Genomic DNA, 16,543 nt, shown 5'->3' with positions numbered 1-16,543 from the left:
GTGGGGTTCCCAGACAACTTTATTCCATCGGTCTGGCACCCTTGCCCCCCTTCTCGGTGCCTTGGTGATGAGTGTGGGCCTTGCTGTTTGCGCTGCCTGAATTTGCCCTTGTCACTTATTAGTACTGTGGCCCTGGGCTAAAAGTCATGCCTCTCAGAGCCAATCGGAATAGCTTATTACACCTATTGATTCTGGCATAGTGGGCCTGTGCGGAAATCTCTCTTCTTCATCCCTCCTCCTTCTCAGTCTTCCCCTCCTCCACCTCTTCCTCCTCCTTCTTTGATGTGTAAACCAAGGTATTTGGGGAGCAGGGAATGATGTGATGTTTGGGATTTACTTTAAAATATATTCCAGACCTCCCCCCTCCCCAAAAACAAAAATACAGGCACTTCGGGGGCAGTAGAAGGAGGGCCTATGAAACAGTTTGGGAAGCAGAGTGATAAGTACTCGGAAGGGGCGGGATCCTTCTGCTCTACACATTTTGGTGTATGCTTGAGAATTTTCATAATAAGAGTAAACAAACAAAGACCAAATAATGAGGCTTTCATTCCCTATATCCAAATGACCACAACAGGGCATAGAATGCAATTTCATAGTTGTTCCCCTGGCAATTTATTCTGATTCTCCAAATAAGATTCCAGCTCTCATCCTACCTGTCATAGTCTCTGGATATTGACTGGGAACGTTTTCCTCAACAAGGCCTTGCCAGGCCCACTGCTAGGGAATGTATTGTTTCAGATTCTGTACTCAGGTTTTAAAGATTTTTTTTTATTTATTTATCAGAGGAGGGGGAGAGCGAGCACAGGCAGATAGAATGGCAGGCAGAGGCAGAGGGAGAAGCAGGCTCCCTGCCAAGCAAGGAGCCCTTGTGGGACTCCATCCGAGGACGCTGGGATCATGACCTGAGCCGAAGGCAGCTGCTTAACCAACTGAGCCACCCAGGCATCCCTGTACTCACGTTTTAAAAAAAGTGACCAGTTTCCCGTTTGGAGTGACTCGAATGCAAGACTCACTGTAAGCCGTTGTCTTGCTGTGTCCCATCCCTTTCTAAGGACTGCTTGTGCTATCTCTGGGAGATCACAGCATTGGGAGGGGCAGCCCAGGCCTGGGCTATTACAGCAAAGCTGCAGCCTGAAGGGCACGCGTGAGATCTGTGGTTTGAGCTGTCAGAGTCTCACGGAGAAAAAAAAGAGAAATGAATCATCATTTGACCATGACATTCCCACTAACGGGGAGGACAGTGGGAGAAAGAGCAAGGGAAGAGGAAAGAAAAATCTCAAAATAAATGTGGGGTGGACGGCAGGAGGAGGGGGGGCAGGTGTGGCGATTGAACCAATGCTAGCCAAACACACGATTCCGCCCATTCTAGAGCGGACTGGACATAAACATGCTCCCACATCTACTTGTCGGCTGCGTTTTGTCGGCCAGTAGCGAGGTGATTCTTTAAGAGCTCTGAGAACCCAAACTTGTGGCCTCCCAGCAGCTGAGCCGAAGTGGAGCTGGGAGCTGCCCAGAGGACCCGAGGCTGCCAGCTGACCACCTTCCTCCCTACTGATCGCTGGAGCCAAGCTCGGCGGGGGAGAAGCCACGCTCGCGGGTGGGTGCGGGGGCTAAGGGCGGAAGCCGGGTTCCCACAGAGGACTCCGCGCCCAGTCGGCTGCAGCGAGGGCGCAAGGGGACCAGAGGCCTGACACCGGGACGCGCCCCCCACTCTGGACGACCGGCCGCAGAAGTAAAGGGCCAGCATCCCGCCACAGCTATGCTTCCCGCGGGACAATCTCGGGAGAAGGTCCTGGAAGAGGCTCGCAGGCCGATTTTCCGAGGGAAACGGCGAGGTGGGGAGGGAGCGCCCCTGACCCTACCCGCCCTCCCCTCTCCCGCTCACCCCGCATCACCAGCGGCGGGGCTGCTCCGCAGAAACTTACTCGAGGTTGTAGTGTCGCCCGCCACCGCATGGGGGCCGCATCACCTGCTGGCTCGGCGTTAGGGGTCCGCACCCCACTCTTGGCGGAGGCAGGCGGAGGCGGGCCTGCGGAGTCCTCTTTCATTGGCCGGGGCGCAGACGCTGCCATGTTGGAGGAAGCAGTGCCTTCTGTTCGGTGGAAAAGCCGTGGCTTCACCGGTAGTGTCGGGGAGTGCAGCCTCCTACCTTTCCTCCTCGCTCGAGTGTCGGTGCTGAGAGGCGGCGGCCGGCGGGATGGAGAGAAGTAGGATGAACCTGCCCAAGGGGCCGGACAGGCTCTGCTTCGACAAGGACGTGTTCATGAAGGTGCGCGCCTGGGCTCTGCTCCCCGGAGCTGGGACGTGGGTGGCCTGCCCTCCTTGGCCCTCCGGGGCCTCTCCTCGGGCTTCTCCTGCGGGCTTCCTGGGCCGTCCCCGCCCCGGACGGGTCCTCGGCAGGGACCTCACTGCACTTCGCAGTGAGTCTCTTGGCCTCGGGTGGGCTAGGTGCAACCTGGAGAAAGCACTCCTGTGAAATCGTGCACATTGAAGGAAAAGGCCTGAAAGTTCAGGGCAAGTGGTTTTGAGCTAAACATAAAAGCCCCGGACCCGTAGGACCCGCCTCTGGTACCGTGCGGCACAGTCAGACCGCCGCTCCCCCAGCCTGACAGAAGCCTCCCAGTGCCTTGTGCCTAGAAGCTCAGCGACTGTGCGTTGAACACATCTCTGAACACACGTACTTACCAGGAATCGGGTCAAAAAGGCACTTAAGCTAACGTTTATGCCTGACTTTCGTCTTAAGCTCAGAATGAGAAATCTGAAAGACTGTACTGTCCTTACTGGTTCTGGTCCAGTACTACAAAGCATACCAAGCTCCTTTTCTAATGTTTCCCTACTTCTCTTGGTGAAGTCAGCCTGAAGCTGGCAGCAGATAACTGTAGGACATAAACTTACAGAATAGAAATTTAAACTGAAAAGACTTTACTGACAGGAAAGGTTCATCAGACATAGCCTTGAAAATGTCCCAAGGTTTGAATCAGAGCCAGGAGGAGCTTTATCTGTTTTCTGTATCCCTCTGGGTCTGTACTTAAACTATCAAAACGTATATGTTTAATTTCTAAGGATTGGGATTTAGTAGCTGGTTTCAGTGTTAAAAAGTTTTGGCTCTGTAGGTACCTAAAATTCTGAAGAGTTTGAATTTCTTACTTTTTTATGGCTTCAAGTCATAATATGTTTTTTTCTTTTTTGGGTTAACCAGCTAGTTCCTTTTTGATACTTGCATTCAGATCACATCTCCCAAACTCTGGCTTTAAAAGTCCTTATGTCTGGATCCTCTGCGGTGTGGCCATATCATTTTTAATATGTAGGGATGTCTAGACGAAGGTATATTGTACTCTTGTTCTTGTATGGTGATGTTAAGCCACTGTAATAAAAGGTGTAAAGTGAATGGAGTGTCTGAAGGAGAGCACAGAGTGAATTCTCTGATCCAGAAACCTTTTGTTAATGAAGGACACGTGATGAGGAGAGAGGTCATTGGAAGAAGAAAAGGCACACACATAGACTTAAAGAATCTCAAAGCACGGAAGTCTCTTTAGCTTGTCTGTCTTTGGACTTCGTCGGGCTTTCTTTGGGCCTAACACTAGCATTTTCTAACACTTCCTAGCCCTGCCATCTTTCTCACTCTGAGCGGACAGAATGCCTTTGGTCAAAGCAGCTTCGGAAAATAGAAATCTCAAAATAGCAGTTCTAAAGTAGGACTTAGAGGTAGGAAGAGAGAAAACTGGGAAAGTGGCTAGAATGCCAGCAATTCCATATTCTTTCAAAGCTCTGAAATTTCTGAATATAATGTACAATTTGTAGTGTTAATGAACATGACCCCTTCATACATAGAAGGAAAATACATGGAACAGCTGTTCTGTGTAAAGTGGTATTGATCTTCTATGTGGGAGCTGGAGATAAAGGTTATTTGAAATTTCTGTTTCCATCAGAGAGATGTTTTGTTAAGTTACAGTTCCGAGGCAGAAATGAGCGGAGAGCTTGCTGTCGGGGTTGTATTTCTACATAGGTGTCTTGTTTGGCACATTTTGGAATGAGACTGGGATGGTAGAAAGGGAGATGGGGTGGGGCTGCGGGTTGCACTTTGGACACTGCATACATTGAGGGGTCCACGTTGATGCAGTCTTCATGGTAGAGCTGCAGTCAGGTTTACAGCAGGAAGTTGCATGGTCATATCTGTTGAGTTCGAGCTGACTGGTGGCAGGAGACTACTTAAAAAGTCATGTTTATGAGACCTAATAAGAAATAGAAGGGTAAAGGTATGCAAAAGAGGTAGGTGATCAAAGTGCAGGAATGGCAGATGGGGAAGGGTCACCTGGGGCAGAGGCACTGGCAACATCATACTTTGTCGGCTTAGAAATCCGAAAATCCTTTGGGTTGACAGCCAACTAATAGATGAGCAGGACATAAGGTATTGGTAGTAGGGGGAGAAAGTGGCATAACAGATAAATTAGACCATTTACATGGGTGTGCTATTGACATCACAAGTAGCCTTCCTCTTTCATCTCCAGTCGTACAGAAAAATTAGCAGCCATCCCACGGGACCTCTTCCATCCTGCTGACCATGATCCCATTCTTGTATTTGTCCCCTTCTCCTCCTCGCCTGGTACGGGGAGGGGCTCTCCTTCCTCCTCGGGTTCAGTCTCCACTCCGGCTCGGAGTCCATGCCCTCCCGCCCTTCCAGGAGCCTGCAAGGATCCTCTCCCCTGCACTCCTTCCCATCACGCGCTCCTGTTTGATCCTCTCCCACTTGACTGCCCCACCTCTAGGTATTGGCCTGTCACTGTCGCACATCACAGCCAGTGCTCAGGGGTTGACTTGACTTTCCCACCTTCCACCCTTCAGGCCCTGTCGTTCCACTAAAGAGTTCTTACCAAAACTGTTTCTAAGTCAGCGCACCTGACCTTTCTCTGTCTCCTTACTCGACATCGCAGTAGACCAAATGCTCTGCATTGCTTCCTGTCTTTCTTCTACCTCTCTGATGTGTCTCCTGTGCAAAGTCATGCTCCTGGTAGCCACTGAATGCTGATTATGGGCTCAGCCCCGTGTTCCTTTCTTTCCCTAGATGACCTTTTGTGCAGCTTCATGACCACCTATCAGCAGGTAAGGCAGATTCCTGTCTCTGGTCCACACGCTTCCTGAGCACCAGTTCTGTGTATCGGACTTGCTGATCTTTCTTCTCGGATGTGTCTGTGGCCCCTCAGACTCATCAGGTTCAAGACGGAATTCATGAGCACCTCCTCCACGGAAAACCACCTTTCTTATTCTATTGCCTCTCTCGGTAAACACTTCATCCGTTTAGCCTGGAGTCGGGAAACCAGAAGTCAACTCCTACTCTGTCACCTTTCCAAAATCTAGTCTGTTACACCAAGTCCTGTGGATTTCGCTTACTAAACCTCTTGAGTCCATATACTTCTTTCCATCTCTTCTCGTACCTTTGCAGTGCGCCCTTGCCATCACACTGTAGAAGCTTCTCACCCAGTCTCCATGTGCCTTCCTTGTCTTTCTGGCCCCTGGTCTACACTGCAGGCGAGCCACTCTTGTCAGAATGCGGATGTGATCTTGTATGTACCAGGTGACTGGTCAGTCCACCAGCTCTTGAAAAACCATTTTCCCACGCACTCGAACGTATTTCAAAGAGAATCAGTCCCCCATGGGGTAGTTTTCCTTGGTAGACAGTTTGTTTCTGCAATGAGCCATCTGCCTCCTTTGAACTTCTCTGTGTCAGTTCCTCTCTGGAACCTGTGGCTTCGTTGGCACCCCGGGTAGGCACATGATGACCTTTTCCATGAGAAGTGAAGGCAGGAGCCCTCTGGACGGTGAATGTATGTACCCTCATGTTCCATAGGTAAAAGAACCGTGTGTGGGGGTCGGGGGGTAAGTCCTTGAGGCTCCTCCCTGTTCTAATTGGGTGAACTGGGAATTTTGAGGCAGGAAGCAGGTCCTGTGTGTCCTTGTTTGCAGGGAGCATGCATTCTGATGGACAAAACGGAAAGGGGGAAGAATGAGCAGCTGCTCAGATCTGTTTGTACTGTGCTGGCTGATTAGCTGTGACCTGCAGATGTGGGTCCCATCCTCGGCTCTGCTCTCTGCCTGCTTATGTCTGTCTTGGGGCAAATCACTCGCCTCCGGCCTTCTGTTTGCTTGTTAGTATAATGAGGTGGTGCTTATCTATGTGATCTTTGCCGGCTCTTCTGAAAAGACTCTAGTCCATCCTGGCTTGCAGATAAGGAAACTGAGGCCTGAGGGGTGATGACTTCCTTTAAAGCCACACAGCTAGTTGGGGCCAATCACAGGCCAGATCTCCTGACCCCCACGCATCAGTCCTTGGAAATCCTACTGTAATATGTTCCTTTCCAGAGGCCACAGGTGGGAACTGAGGGAAGTGGGACGATCAGAACATTAAGAATAGCGCAGAAGATGGCACAATGTCCGCATGCCTTGGCACCTGCATTTCACCAATAGGGCCACCTCTTACCTTAGAAGAAGTTCCCACAGGGCTGGTGATCTGGATGCCTGGCCTGGAGCTTAGCTATGGTAAATGGGACCAGAGGGAAGTGATGGCTGTTTGAGGTGGACTTTGTTGACAGCAGCTGGAGATAGCAGCTGACAGAGGAGGAAGAGGGAAGAGTGACAGACGGCAGATAGCCGCAGGCCCACAGGTCAGCCACTGTTGCCCAGGGTCGCCCATCCCCAGGAGCCGACTTCATATCACAGGATCTGAGTGCTTACCCTGTGGGTTCTTAGTTCGATGTCACGTCTTGATGACAAGATTCCATTCTCTTCCGCATCAGTGTGAGACAGACATCGTAATGAAATTCTAATTAGCCAAATATGGAATGTAAGCCTGGAACTCATTTTATAGAGAAATTTTCTTATGTGAACTACTTTCCCTGATGATAGAGGAGTTGTGACGATGTAACATCAGATAAAGTTTATCTGATTGGCACTTGTAAGAAGGGTTCCCGGCAAAAAAGAACTGTTTTTTTGTTGTTGTTGTCCTTTCTTTTGATCTTTCCTTTCCATTCCTTTTTTTTTTTTTTTTTTTTTTGTCTTGTGAGCGGTCATCTGATTTATAAAAAGATGCAACAAAAAGTAAAATGGTACAAGATAATCAGTTTCAAAACATAAAAAAGTGAGTGTCTTTAGCCATAGCTCAGAACAGAGGAACTGGGTAAGGAGAATTGCTTGTATGAACTGGCAACAGGAAAAGTTGGTAAAGGAGAGCTGAGGAACTCTATTAAGACATAGGAGTGAGGGGCTCCATCATCATCTGGCATTTGCTCAGTGTCGTCTATATGGTTAGAGATGTCCATGATGGGAACTCCAGCAATCTTCTGGGTCTGGGTCAGCTGATGCCACAGTGTAACACTCTGAAGTACTTCCATACTGAGCAGTCATCTGCATAGTTTGTCTTGTGTGTACGTGGTAATCATTTGAATCTTGGCTCTTTTGCAATCCTTAGAGCCTCTTGATACTTTCACCCCGGTTTCTCAGTTTCAGCCATTACACAGTCAGTTGTACAACTGGTAAACTTGGCACACAGCCCATCCATCATTGACCGGTCAAGTTTGGCTTAAATAGAAAAGTTGATAAAGTCGGTACCAACCAGGATGTGGTAAGTCGGCCCAGCTGTGTGTTTATATTGGAAAAAGCAGGAGGGATGTTGGGGGACTTCTCTTTCCTTGAGTGCATGGGATCCTTCTTTTCTTTCTTGTTAGGTTTTAATCTGTCCTTCTCTCAGAGAAGGATCTCAGAGCTAAGCATTCGCTTCCTGGTCACATAGTTTCTTGCTTTCTCTTGCTTCCCCATGTTCACATCATGCCCATTTCTCCTTGCTTTTGATTTTCTAATTCACTCTTTGTAGTACCATAAAACTTATTTAAATAAAATGTTGGCCTACTAAGTTATTGATTATTAGTAAGTTCTTTGTTCAAAATTTGAGAGCAAGAAGTATTATGTAAATATATCTTTTTGTTATTTAACTAGTCTTACAATATTTAGCATCACATTTCTTGAAACATTTAAACAAATTAATCACAAACTGGGGCTTGGGCTCTTTCTTTCTTTTTTTTTTTTTTTTTTAAGTAATCTCTATACCCAACATGGGACTTGAACTCACAACCCTGAGATCAAGACCTGCACGCTCCAGTGACTGAACAAGCCAGGTGCCCTTTGGGCTTTTTGTTTTTAAGTTCCTCAGGTGAGGGGGTGCCTTAGTGGCTCAGAGGTTTAAGCTTCTGCCTTCAGCTCAGGTCATGGTCTCAGGGTCCTGGGGTCGAGCCCTGCATGGGACACTCTGCTCAGCATGGAGCATGATTCCCTCCCTCTCTGCCTACTTGTGACCTCTCTCTCTATGTCAAATAAATAAATAAAATCTTAAAAAAAAAAGTTCCTTAAGTGATTCTAATGTGTGACCAGTGTTGAGAACTCTAGCACTGGATAATCCTTTTAAATAGCTCAAGAAATTAATTTTGAAAAGCGAACTAAAAGCCTGCATAGATTATGATTGGTGTTAAATTGAGGGGAAAAAAGAGATAAAGAGAAGAAATCAGCTGGAACAGAGTGTAATTAGGTACTCAAATATTTGTTAGATGGATAAATACATTTACGGAATGTAGGGTTTGTTGTTTTTTTTTTTGTCTCTTCATAAATATGTCAAATGGGTATATAAATTCAAGAAAGGAGTTTGATATAAAATTGATTAAAATGTTAGAACAGAAGTTTTTTAGAATTTTAGTGTTACTATTTCATGATGCTTTTAAGATGATCTCTCTGTAGATGGTGGGAAGATCTTGTTAGCATATGTTTTTAATTTTCAAGCTTGAATAATTTAGTCACCGAACAAAGATTTAGAATGAGTTTTGGGAGACACAAGTCCTAGATTATGTCCCCACCTAGCTGGGTCAGAGATTTGAGAGCAGGGGCTGGAGGGAAGAGCTCCAAGGACATTTTTGTATACATGCTGATACCTTGGGCGGGAACACTCTTCCCACACTTCCGGTGGCTAGCTCTTTTGTGTCACTTGGATCTCAACTCATTGTTCTATATTTCCTGGTTCATCCAAGTTAAAATACATCCCATTTGTCACTCAACCTTTACTGTGTCCTGTTTTCTTTTTAGCTGTGATCACTATTCATTAATCACTATTTGATCACTGTTCATTAATATAATGTTTGTCTACATATTTATTTTCTCATTTCTGCATTAGAATATCTGCTCCTTAAAAGCAGAGACCTTGTCTTTTCTTTTCATGACTGTGTCCCCAGGTCTTAGAGCAGAGCTGGAGTTGCATGATAAATATTTGAGGAATATTTATGGGATATACAGGGACATTTATTCATCTCTGTTGTCCATTGTTTTCAAGAATGGTTGGAAACACACACATACGTGAGCTCACACAAACTTTCTATGTCTTTCAACCCCTATGTAGTGTGCAGATTAGTGCTTAACTATTTTGGTTTTTTGTCTCGATGAAATGGGACATGTTTCATAAATTTCATATGCCCTCTTAGTACTTCTCATCATTACAGAGTGATGGTTCTGGGGGATTCTGCTTCTCGTGGAGATAGTATATAGTGATTTTATAAGTCCATGTATCTGGGAAGGAGTGTTTTACTTCTTGGCAGCTTAGAGAACTTCAATCTTTCCAAATTCCATGTAATTTTCATAGCATTAAAGCTACTAATTTCAGATTATTGGTAAGTTTTAAATGATTAATTCCCAGGTTACTTTGAATTAGTCTTTGTTTGCCATCCCTGATTGCAGCTAGTTAGTAAAGTAGCTAAACTTTTAAACTCTACTTGGTTTTAATTTTGAGTGAAGTCACTGCTTCTCTCATGGTTAATGGTTCTTAATTACCTGCAGCTTGTCTGGTTTGCTCATTTATTTTCCTGTGTTCCAACACCTCTTGTGATCTCCCAACTTCTGGCCTTTTGGGGGATTTGTACTTTAACTGGGTTCAGATAGGAAATGCCCCTGAGTACAAAGAGAAGATATTTTTCTTCTAACTTCACTATCTCCTATTATTAATGGATTACATTGTTGTGGTACATGTGTTACAACTGATGAACCAGCATTGATACAGTATTAATTAAAATCCATGGTTTACATTAGGGTTCACTCCTCTTTCTATAGTTCTGTGGGTCTTGACAAATGTATAATGTTATTTACCTACTGTTGGTATCTTACAGCCTAGTTTCATTGCCTTGAAAAACCCTGTACCTCATCTATTTGTTTCTTCTCCTCTCTCTGCACCCTCCTTGCTCACCCCTCAGCCCGGGATCTTTTTACTGTCTAGAGTTTTACCTTTTTAGAGGCACCTGGCTGGCTTAGTTGCTAGGGCATCTGACTCTTGATCTCAGGGTTGTGAGTTCTAGCCACCACATTGGGTATAGAGATGACCTAAACAATAAATAAAAATAAAAATGTTGGTTAATTTTTACCTTTTCCAGAATGCCATAGAGTTGGAATCATATAGTATTTAGCCTTTGAGACTGGTCCTTCACTTAGCAATATGCATTTAAGGTTCTTCGAAGTCTTGTGGCTTAATAATTCATCTTTTAATTGTCGAATAATCCGTTGTGTGGGTGTGGCACAGTGTACCTGTTCACCTACTGAAGGAGATTGGATTGCTTCCAAGTTTTGGCACTTCAGAGAATAAAGCTGCTGTAAATATCCGTGTGCAGGTTTTTGTGTGGACACTAGTTTTAAGCTCTTTTGGGTAAATACAAAGGAGCACAATTACTGATCTTATAGTGAGAATGTGTTTAGTTCTGTGAGAAACTGCCAAGCTGTCTCACACAGTGCCTCCCATTTTGCATTCTGACCAAACAGTGAATGAGAGTTTGGTTGTCCCACATCCTTGCTAGCATTTGGTATTACTAGTGCTTTGGATTTTATTTGCAATTTCTTAATGACATACAAAGTTGAGCATCTTTTCAGATCCTTTTTTTTTTCGTTTTTAAAGATTCTATTTATTTATTAACAGCACAAGCATACGGAGAGGTAGCAGCAGGCAGCAGGAGAGGGAAAAAAGCAGGCTCCTCGCTGAGCCGGGGGCCCAGTGTGGATTTCAGTCCCAGGACCTGAGCTAAAGGCAGATGCTTAACTGACTGGGGTTCCCAGCCACCGCTCTTTTCACATTTTTAAATTAGGTTTGATTTCTTGTTGGTACTAAGACATCTTTATATTATATTTCTTATTTTAAGTCCTTTACCATGGCTGTGTTTTGCAGATATTTTCTCTACTCTGTGACTGGTCTTTTCATCTCTCTCTTTTTTTTTTTTTTTAAGATTTTATTTATTTATTTGTCAGAGAAAGAGCGAGCGAGAGTGAGCACAGGCAGACAGAGTGGAAGGCAGAGTCAGAGGGTGAAGCAGGATCCCTGCGGAGCAAGGATCCCAATGTGGGTCTCGATCCCAGGACACTGGGATCATGACCTGAGCCAAAGGCAGCTGCTTAACCAACTGAGCCACCCAGTTGTCCCGTCTTTTCATTCTCTTAACAGTGTCTTTTACAGAGAAGTTTAATTTTAACAAAGTCCCTCTCATCAATTTTTTTCTTTCGTAGATCATGCTTTTGGTTTTATATCTGAAAAGTCATTGCCAAATCCAAGGATCCCTACATTTTTTCTTATGTCATCTTTAAGAAGTTTTGCATTTTACGTTTAGGTTTTGTGAAAGGTGTGAAAAGTTTGTTTTTATTCTTTTCATTTGTTTGTTTTTTCTTATCAATGTCCCATTGTTCGGTTCCATTTGTTGAAGACTGTCCTTGCCATTGAGTTGCCTTTGCCTGTGTGTGTGGATGTTGTTCTGGGCTCTCCACTCTGTTCCAAGCACCTGTCTCTTTTGCCAGGCACCTTCTGTCTTAATCACTATAGCTTTAATAGTAAGTCTTGAGATTGGGTGGTGGCAATCCTCAATTTCCTTTTTTTCCCCGCTCTTTAATATTTTGTTGACTACTCTGGGACTCTTGGTTTTCCAGTTTTCCATCCAAATTTTAGAGTCAACATGTTGGTATCCACAGAATAACTTCCTGGCATTTTGATTGGGATTGCATTGAGTCTGTCGATCAGTTTGGGAAGAACTGACCTCTTAACAGTATTGAGTGTTCTTACCCAAGATTGTGGACTTTCTTTCCACTTCACATCTTACCTTGCTTGTTATCTTTCATCAGAATTTTATACTTTTTCTCATATAGATCTTGTGCATATTTTGTTAGATTTGCACCTAAGTATTAATTTTTTTGGTATGCTAATGTAAATGGTCTTGTGTTTTTAACTTCAAATTCCACTTGTACATTGCTGGTATATACGAAAGCAATTGACTTTTTAAATTTTTTAATTAAAATTCAATCTCGTTAACATACAGTGTACTTTTAGTTTCATGGTTAGAATTTCGTGATTCATTGGTTGCATACAACACCCAGAGCTCATCCCAACAAGTGCCCTCCTTAATACCCCTCACGCAGTTACCCCAACTTTTCCCTCTCCAGTAACCCTCAGTTTGTTTCCTGTAGTTAAGTCTCTTGTGATTTGCCTCCCTGTCTGTTTCTATTTTTCCTTCCCTTCTCCTATATTCATCTGTTGTTTCTTAAGTTCCACATGTGACTGAAACTCTATGGTATTTGTCTTCCTCTAGTTCCATCCATGTCCTTGCAAATGGCAAGATTTTGTTCTTTTTGATGGCTGAGTAATGTGTGTGTGTGTGTGTGTGTGTGTGTGTGTGTGTGTGTGTGTATGTATACCACATCTTCTTTATCCATTCATCTGTTGATGGACATTTGGGCTCTTTCAATAGTTTGACTATAAACATCGGGGTGCTTTTGCCCCTTCAAATCACTTTGTGTACTTTGGATAAACATCTAATAGGGCAATTGCTAAGTCGTTGGGTTGTTACATTTTTAACTTTTTGATGAGCCTCCATACTGTTTTCCAGAGTTGCATTCCCACCAACAGTGTAGGAGGATTCCCCTTTCTCCACATCTTCGCCAACATCTGTTGTTTCCTGACTTGTTAATTTTAGCCATTTTGACTGATGTAAGGTGGTGTCTCATTGTGGTTTTGATTTGTATTTCCCTGATGCTGAGTGATGTGGAGCCCTTTTTCATGTGTCTGTTGGCCATTTGGATGTCTTCTTTGGTCTGTTCATGTCTTCTGTCCATTTCTTGACTGGATTTTTTTGTTTTTGGATGTTGAGTTTGATAAATTCTTTATAAATTTTGAATACTGGCCCTTTGTCCGATACATCATTGGAAAGCAATTGACTTCTGTATTTTAACTGTGTATTGTGCAGACTTGCTATAATCACTTGACTAGTTTCAGGAGGGTGTGGGGTGTGAAGTCTTTGTATTTTCTGTAGACAGTCATGTCATCTGTGAACAAAGTTTTATTCTTTCCCAGGTTGTATACCTTTTGTTTCCTTTTCTTACCTTATTTCATTAGTTTGGCCTTCCAGTATAGTATTGAATAGTAGTAGTAGGAGGGACATCCTTGCCTTGATTCCCTGTCTTCTATTTTCTCAGTATTAATATCATGTTAGCTGTGGATTTTTGGAAACATTCTTTATCAAGTTGAGGAAGTCCTCCTATTCTTAGTTTCCTGAGGGTTAATAATGAAGAGGTGTGGATTTTGTTAAATGTTTTTTTTCCTCCCTTCATTGATATGATCATGTGATTTTCTTTCTGTTGATATGATGGATCACATTGATTTTCTAATGTTGAACATTTTCTAATGTTGCATACCTGGAATAAATCCTACATGACCCTGGTGTATAATTTTTTAATATAGTGTTTGCTTTTATTTGCTAATTTTTGTTGAAGATTTTTGTGTCTGTGTTCATGAGAGATACTAGTTTATAGTTTCTTTTCTTGTAGTATTGGTTTTGGTGTCAGGGTAATAATGATCTCCTAGAATGATTTAGGAAGTACTCCTTCTAGTTTTACTTTCTGGAAGAGATTTTAGAGAATTGTGTAGTATTCCATAAATGTTTGGTTGAATTTACAGTGATTGGGATTGTTAGCAGTAGCCCTCCCTTCTTTCATCTGATATTAGTAATTTATGTCTTCTACCTTTTTTTCTTTGTTTGACTGGCTAAGGGTCTATCTGTTTTATTGATGTTTTCAAAGAAACAGACTTGGGGTTTATTGATTTAAAAAAAAAATTCCTGGTTTTAATTACATTGATTTCTGCTCTAATTTTTATTTTTTTTTCTACTTCCTTTAGGGTTTTTTTTAATGATTTTATTCGACACAGAGAGAGTCAGTGAGAGAGGAAATACAGGCAGGAGGAATGGGAGATGGAGAAGCAGCCTCCCTGAGCAGGAAGCTCTGATGCAGGGCTCTGTCCCAGGACCCTAGGACCATGTCCTGAGCCAAAGGCAGATGATTAACCAACTGAACCACCCAGGAGCCCCTCCTTACTTTAGATTTGATTTTGTTGTTGTTGCCTAAAATGGAAGCTTAGATTATTGACTTTAATCTTTTTTTTTCTAATATTTGCATTCAGTACTGTATTTTCCCTTTAAGCAGCATTCCACACATTTTGCTACATTGTATTTTGTTGAGACTGGTCTCCTGTCATTTAGAAGTGTGTCATTTAATCTCCATGTATTTTGGACTTCTTCAACTATCTTCTGTTACTGATTTTTAATTCCATTGCGGTCTGAGAACATACTTGTTATAATTTTTATTTTTAAAAATTTGTTGTGTTTTGTGGCCCAGAATTATTCTGTCTTGATGAGTGTTCCATATGAGCTTAAGAAGAATGTGTGTTGCACTATTACTGGGCGAAATAGTCTGTGTACATCTGTTGTACGGTAATTGATGGTGGTGTTAAGTGTGCCATGTCTGGACTGAATGTCCACATCTGTCAAATCCTTGTTGCCCTGCTGCTGGATCGGCCCATTAATGATGAAGAAGTGTTGAAGTCACCAGCTGTGATAATGGAATTGTTTATTTCTCCCTGCAGTTCTGTTAGGTTGTGTCTTACCTGTGTTGATCAGGCACACATATCTTAAGGATAATTGTGTCTTCTTGGTCAGTCGATTTCTTTATCATTATGTAATGCTGCTCTTTATGCCTGATAATTTTCCTTCTCTGAAATCTGCTTTGTCTGAAATTCATGTAGCTACGCCATTGTTCCTGTGATTAGTGTTACTTTGGATTTTTTTTAATGTATCCTAGCATTTAGCTTGTTGATATTTAAGTTGTTTCATTTTTCATCAAAATATAATTCACAAAGCATAATAGTTGCCATTTTAAAGCGTACTCTTCTCTGGTTTTTAGTATATTTACTGTGTATATGGTACATACGTCACTTCTGTCTAATTCCAGAATGCTTCCATCACCCGAAAAATAAACCTCTTACTTCCAATTCTCCCCCCCCCCTTATTCCCTGGCAATCATGAATCTACTTTCTGTTTTTATGGATTTGCCTTTTCTGGAACATCTCATATCAGTGGAATTGTATAACACGTGACCTTTTGTGTCTGGCTTCCTTTAACCTGAGAGTAGAATGTTTTCAGACTTCACTCGTGTTGTAGCATGTAACAGTTTATTCCTTTTTATGGTTGTGTAAGAGGCTCTTCCACATTTTATGTATCCATTCATCAGTTGATGGACGTTGGGTATATACTCTTTTGGCTGTTACGAGCAGCGCTGCTGTGCACATTCATGTACAGGTTGTGGCAGGAACATCTGTTGTCAGTTCTGTCGGTGTCATACCCCTAGACGTAGAACTGCTGGGTAATTGTACGTGTGTAACTTCTTGAGGAGCTACCGAGCTGTTTGCTGCCTTAGCCACACTGTTTTACATTCTCACCGACAATACAGGAGGGTTCCAGCTTCTCCGCCTTCTTGCCAGCACTTTTCTTCTTCTTTTTTTTTCTTTTTCTTTTTCTTATTTTACCATAGTTGTCCTAGTGGGTGTGACGTGGCATCTGCATGTGCTTTTGATTCGCATTTCCCCAATGACTAAGGATGTCGAACATCCCGACATGTGCTCTTGACCGTCTGTGTATCATCTTTGGAGAAATGTCTATTCAAAAGTCTTTGGCTTGTTTTTAAATTAGGTTATTTGTCTTTTTGTTGTTGAGTTCTAAGAGTATATTTGCATATTCTGGTTATTAGATCCTTGTCAGACAAATGATTTGCAGATACTCTCTCCCATTCTGTGGGTTGTCTTTTCACGTTCTCCGTAGTGTCCTTTGACACACGAAAGTTTTTATTTTGATCAAGTTCAGCTTATCTAATATTTCTTATTGCTTTGTGTATCATGTCTAAGAAAGCTTTTCCCGATCCAAAGTCATACAGATTTTCACCTGTTTTTTCTGAGTGTTACAGTTTTGACTCTTACATTTAAATCTTTGATCCATTTTGAGTTATATTTTTGTGTATGTGTGACGTTGCTGTTCCAAGTTCATTCTTTTGCATGTAGATATTCACTTGTCCCAGTAGTAGGCACTCGAAAAGACTGTTTCCCCCCCCCCCCTCCCCATTAAATGGTCTTGGCATCCTTGTGAAAAATCAGTTGACAATAAATGTATGG

General features: G+C 43.1%; 1 protein-coding gene across 1 annotated transcript in view; it reads left to right on the top strand.

Annotated features, from left to right (window-relative positions):
• Positions 1 to 2,082: 2,082 nt before the first annotated feature.
• Positions 2,083 to 16,543, top strand: part of LOC309864164 (conserved oligomeric Golgi complex subunit 2-like) — a gene marked incomplete at its 3' end in the record, with an annotated part of 384,897 nt that continues 370,436 nt past the window's right edge. The window contains exon 1 of the mRNA XM_082729475.1: positions 2,083 to 2,269. Within this exon, the coding sequence (XP_082585601.1) occupies positions 2,198 to 2,269 (72 nt within the window). The 5' untranslated portion in view covers positions 2,083 to 2,197. The remainder of the gene's footprint in view (positions 2,270 to 16,543) is intronic.

Source organism: Mustela nivalis, assembly GCF_964662115.1.
Source record: "Mustela nivalis genome assembly, chromosome: 5".
Taxonomy (NCBI): Eukaryota; Metazoa; Chordata; class Mammalia; order Carnivora; family Mustelidae; genus Mustela; species Mustela nivalis.
Note: the sequence above shows the minus strand (reverse complement) of the source record. Positions and strands in the feature narration are given on the sequence as shown.